At 50.6% G+C, this 3,840-nt stretch overlaps 1 protein-coding gene across 1 annotated transcript in view; it reads right to left on the bottom strand.

The window, feature by feature from the left end:
- The window catches only part of SEMA4D (sema domain, immunoglobulin domain (Ig), transmembrane domain (TM) and short cytoplasmic domain, (semaphorin) 4D), a 74,578-nt gene that overhangs the window by 33,314 nt on the left and 37,424 nt on the right, over positions 1–3,840 (bottom strand). The window contains exon 6 of the mRNA XM_011948015.1: positions 1,010–1,108. Within this exon, the coding sequence (XP_011803405.1) occupies positions 1,010–1,108 (99 nt within the window). The remainder of the gene's footprint in view (positions 1–1,009; positions 1,109–3,840) is intronic.

Genomic DNA, 3,840 nt, shown 5'->3' with positions numbered 1-3,840 from the left:
CTTTCGTTGCCAGCATCTGTGGTACAGGCAGCTGGGTAGACCCCTGCTACGAATCTCACCCCAGACGTCTGTGTGCAAATACCAGGCTTCCTCATCAAGTCTCTAATGAGGCCATACGTTGTCTTGTCATTTATCTCTGACTCAAGATTGGAAAATATTTTAATTCCAATTAATTTAGGGTTCTAGCAAATGATGCTTTTCACTGTGGCATATTTTACATTTATCAGGACTCATTAAAATCCAGGGACGCACAGTAGAAAATGTGCTTCATTTTCCACGTATTCCACTTATTTAAAATGCTACCTCTTCCTCTCTTTCTGATGATCATCACACTGCTCATCAGATTATCTGGATAGAAAGGACCCTCACACGGGGGGAGGTGCCAGACACCAGGCTGGGCAGTCAAGGATGTGACCCGGCGAGGGACACAGGCCGGACTTGCTTCTCGAGGAGCTCAGCACACTTGACCTGCTGCTCCTCAGTGGGTGGACCCAGGAGTGGTGCAGTGAGCAAGCTGCACACCACAGCCGACCCGAAGGGTGGCTCCCACAGCCACAGCACAGGTGCACCAACCAAGAACACACAAGCCAGGAGAAAGTCCTGACTTTTCCACCTGACCCAGGTGCCCAGAGCTGCCAGGCTATCTGTCCTTTCCAGCACGCCCCCCCACCCCATGGCACATTCAGGCTATCTGTACTTTCCAGCACGCCCCTTCATGGCATGCTCTGCACTAGCACCAAGGGCTCCCAGCACCTTGAGCTGCACCCCAGACCTCGCCCTTGGCCATGGACACCGAAACTTAGAGGAGCCTAGTGGGCTGTGTGCCTCTGACAGCAGCCGTACAAGGCTTTCAGAGGGGCCACAAGCTGCCTCCGTTTTCTGCAGCTGGCTCTGAGGAAATCCTATTGCTTTTTAGGGTGGAGACAGCTTTATGTCTGCTTTGAGCCCCCTTCTACTTTAACTGTTGACCAAGTTGGCGTGAGCACAGGGAGGTGTCCATCAGCCTTACCAGGTGGTCACAGGCCGGCTGGAATGCGTTGGTCCCACACACGTAAAGGGAAGTGGCACTGAGTGGCTGCAGCACCCGGATGTAGTTGAGGCACTCTGTCTGCAGGGAAGAGAAATGCACCACTAGCAACCGTCCAGCCCAGACACCCTCCACTATTCAAACTGCTCACCTCGCTCATCTCAGGGGCACAGACCCACATTCACCAACACCAGCTCACACGTGGCCCAGGCCAACGAGACATGTGGGCATTCTCAGCCTTGTCTTGTCATCTAGACCCTCTGCAGCTCCTCTTCACACACTGGCCTGTTCTTGTACAGTGGGAGGTTCACTGAGACCCCAACCCCACCCCTAGGCAAACCTAAAGCTGAAACTGGCCTAAGTAATTGTGTCTCTGCAGTGTCCACAGGCTGTTCAGGTGCCAAGCAGGATTTTGTTTCAGTCCCTAATTGATACTCAGCAAAGATGTGGTGACTAAAAAAAAAACTCAATGAATGCTTACCTCAGATCTTACTGGGACACCCACTGTTGAGAGCAATATATTTTACTCTTGCTAAGTACATGGACCACTTGTTCTGTTGCCAGGCCTGGAGTAGTGTCTATCCTACAGAATTTCCTCTTTGTTTCTGGAGACCCCACCCTGCCTCCCACTTGCACAGAACTAGAAACAGTGATTCTAGGTCTACCCAACCCAGGGTCCCAGTCCAGCCCCCAGGGGAGAGGCTACTAGGAGAGCCTGGAGCCCAGCTTGGCATCAGAAAGGCCCAAGCAGGAAAACAAAGATACCATTTCAGAACTCACTATTTTAAGCTAAAAGTACTTGCATTACATGTGCTATAGAGTCTGAAATTATCCCAGATTAGGAGATCTCTTTTTGCTTGACTGTTTTTAAAGTGCTTGGAAGTAATTCACTATTGACCCCAACGCACCTGCACACCCCCGGAAACAGGAGCTACACGGTGCTGCCTGCTTTTCCTCTCATTTCCTAAACTAACTTTGGATTTAGAGACAAACACTTCAGTGCAAGTGTTTGGCATTTTGCTAAGAAAGTTTAGCAAAGACTTCCTTGGGTTTTCTTTCTTTTCTTGTCGTTAACTCAGCTTGTCTTGACCGTCACTGGGGAAGACTGCCCAGCGCCACGTAGGGACATGACGGCTCAGAGGGTGGCGAGGACAACCTAGAGCTGCAGACGGGAGTGAGTACTTGGTCCAGGGCTCCCTGAATGAGCACCACACCGAGGGGCCTGAGGGACTAAAGGGACGGACGTGTGCCAAGAATCCAAAAGTCCCAGTGATAGAGAAAGGAGCCAGAGAAAGTCTAGGCAGATAGGGGCAGGTCCCTGGCAAAACCCCACCTGCAAGCCAAAAAGTCTAAAGCCTGCGGCCCAGAGTGAGAACTTCTATCCCTGTTTTGCCGCTCTCTCCTGATTGATTCTTTCTGAATAACGTCTTTTTATGATCAAATGTTGCCTTTTCCAAAACTACCTGCAGCCCGCCCTGCCCCTCATCCTGTGCCTATAAAGACCCCAGACTCAGCTGGTAGAGAAGAGAAGGTGCTGGACTAGAGAGAGGCGACGTGACTTCAGAGGGATGGCTGGACTTTGGAGAAATGGCTTAACTTTGGAGAAGAGCTGGCCAGAGCCAGCCAAACTTCAGGGAAGATTATTTGCTCGTTCCGTTCCCTCTCCAGCTCCCCTCTGCTGAGAGCCACTTCCGTCGCTAAACAAAATTATCTGACTCCACCATCATTCAAGTGTCCATGCGATCTCATTCTTCTTGGATGCCAGACAAGAGCTCAGGACCCTGAGTGTGTGTACCCAAAAAAGGCTGTCATACTGGCCCTTTGCCCTCACTGGCAGAGGGCAACTGTCCCATGCAATGAGGCAAGGGGCCCACTGAGCTTATAACACGCCACTGTCCATGGAGAGCAGAGATAAAAGAGCACTGTAACACGCCCTCTGGGGCTGGCGGGGGTCACAGGCACCCTACCCTGGGTGCCACCAGCAGGGCCCACACAAAGCCTGCTCCTGCTGGCACCCAAAACAGCTGGCCAGATCCCACACTCGCTCACTCACGTGCTCCCTCCTGCAAGAGGTTGAGCACAGCAGGCCGAATAAATGGGGGACCTCTGTCGCAAGTCCAATGAAGGGGTTGAGAAAAACTGCATTACTAGCAACTCCTCCAAACCTAAGGCTTCTGGGTGCAGGGAAGCAGAACAAACCCTGAATTGCTACACCATTCACCAGTGGGCTTCAGAAGTCGTGTTCTTAGTCAAAGTTTCAGGCCATCTGAATACATTCAATTCATATCAACATTTAAAAAGTATTTCTCGGCCGGGCGCGGTGGCTCAAGCCTGTAATCCCAGCTACTTGGGAGGCTGAGGCAGGAGAATCCTTTGAATCCCAGGAATGGAGGTTGCAGTGAGCCAAGATCGTGCCATTCTACTCCAGCCTGGGCAACAAGAGTGAAACTCTGTCTCAAAAAAAAAAAAATTAGGAAAAATTATAGGTCTAAATTTAAACCAAATACAGTATCCTCTAACCTCAACAACTAACCTATCTATAGAATGTAAGTTTAAATGACAGAACTTTAAGCTTCCGATTGAGTTTAGCCAGAAAAATCCTTTGTTGTGCAAAATGTTTCTGGTCCAACTGCACTTTGGGCACAAAAGCAAATACAAACGACTGTCTTTGAGGACTGAAGGTCTTACCATCCCCAAAGCACCTCCACCCCCTATCCGCTTTCGTTGCCAGCATCTGTGGTACAGGCAGCTGGGTAGACCCCTGCTACGAATCTCACCCCAGACGTCTGTGTGCAAATACCAGGCTTCCTCAT

The sequence above is a fragment of the Colobus angolensis genome, unplaced genomic scaffold (genome assembly GCF_000951035.1).
Source record: "Colobus angolensis palliatus isolate OR3802 unplaced genomic scaffold, Cang.pa_1.0 Scaffold272, whole genome shotgun sequence".
Lineage (NCBI taxonomy): Eukaryota > Metazoa > Chordata > Mammalia > Primates > Cercopithecidae > Colobus > Colobus angolensis.
Note: the sequence above shows the minus strand (reverse complement) of the source record. Positions and strands in the feature narration are given on the sequence as shown.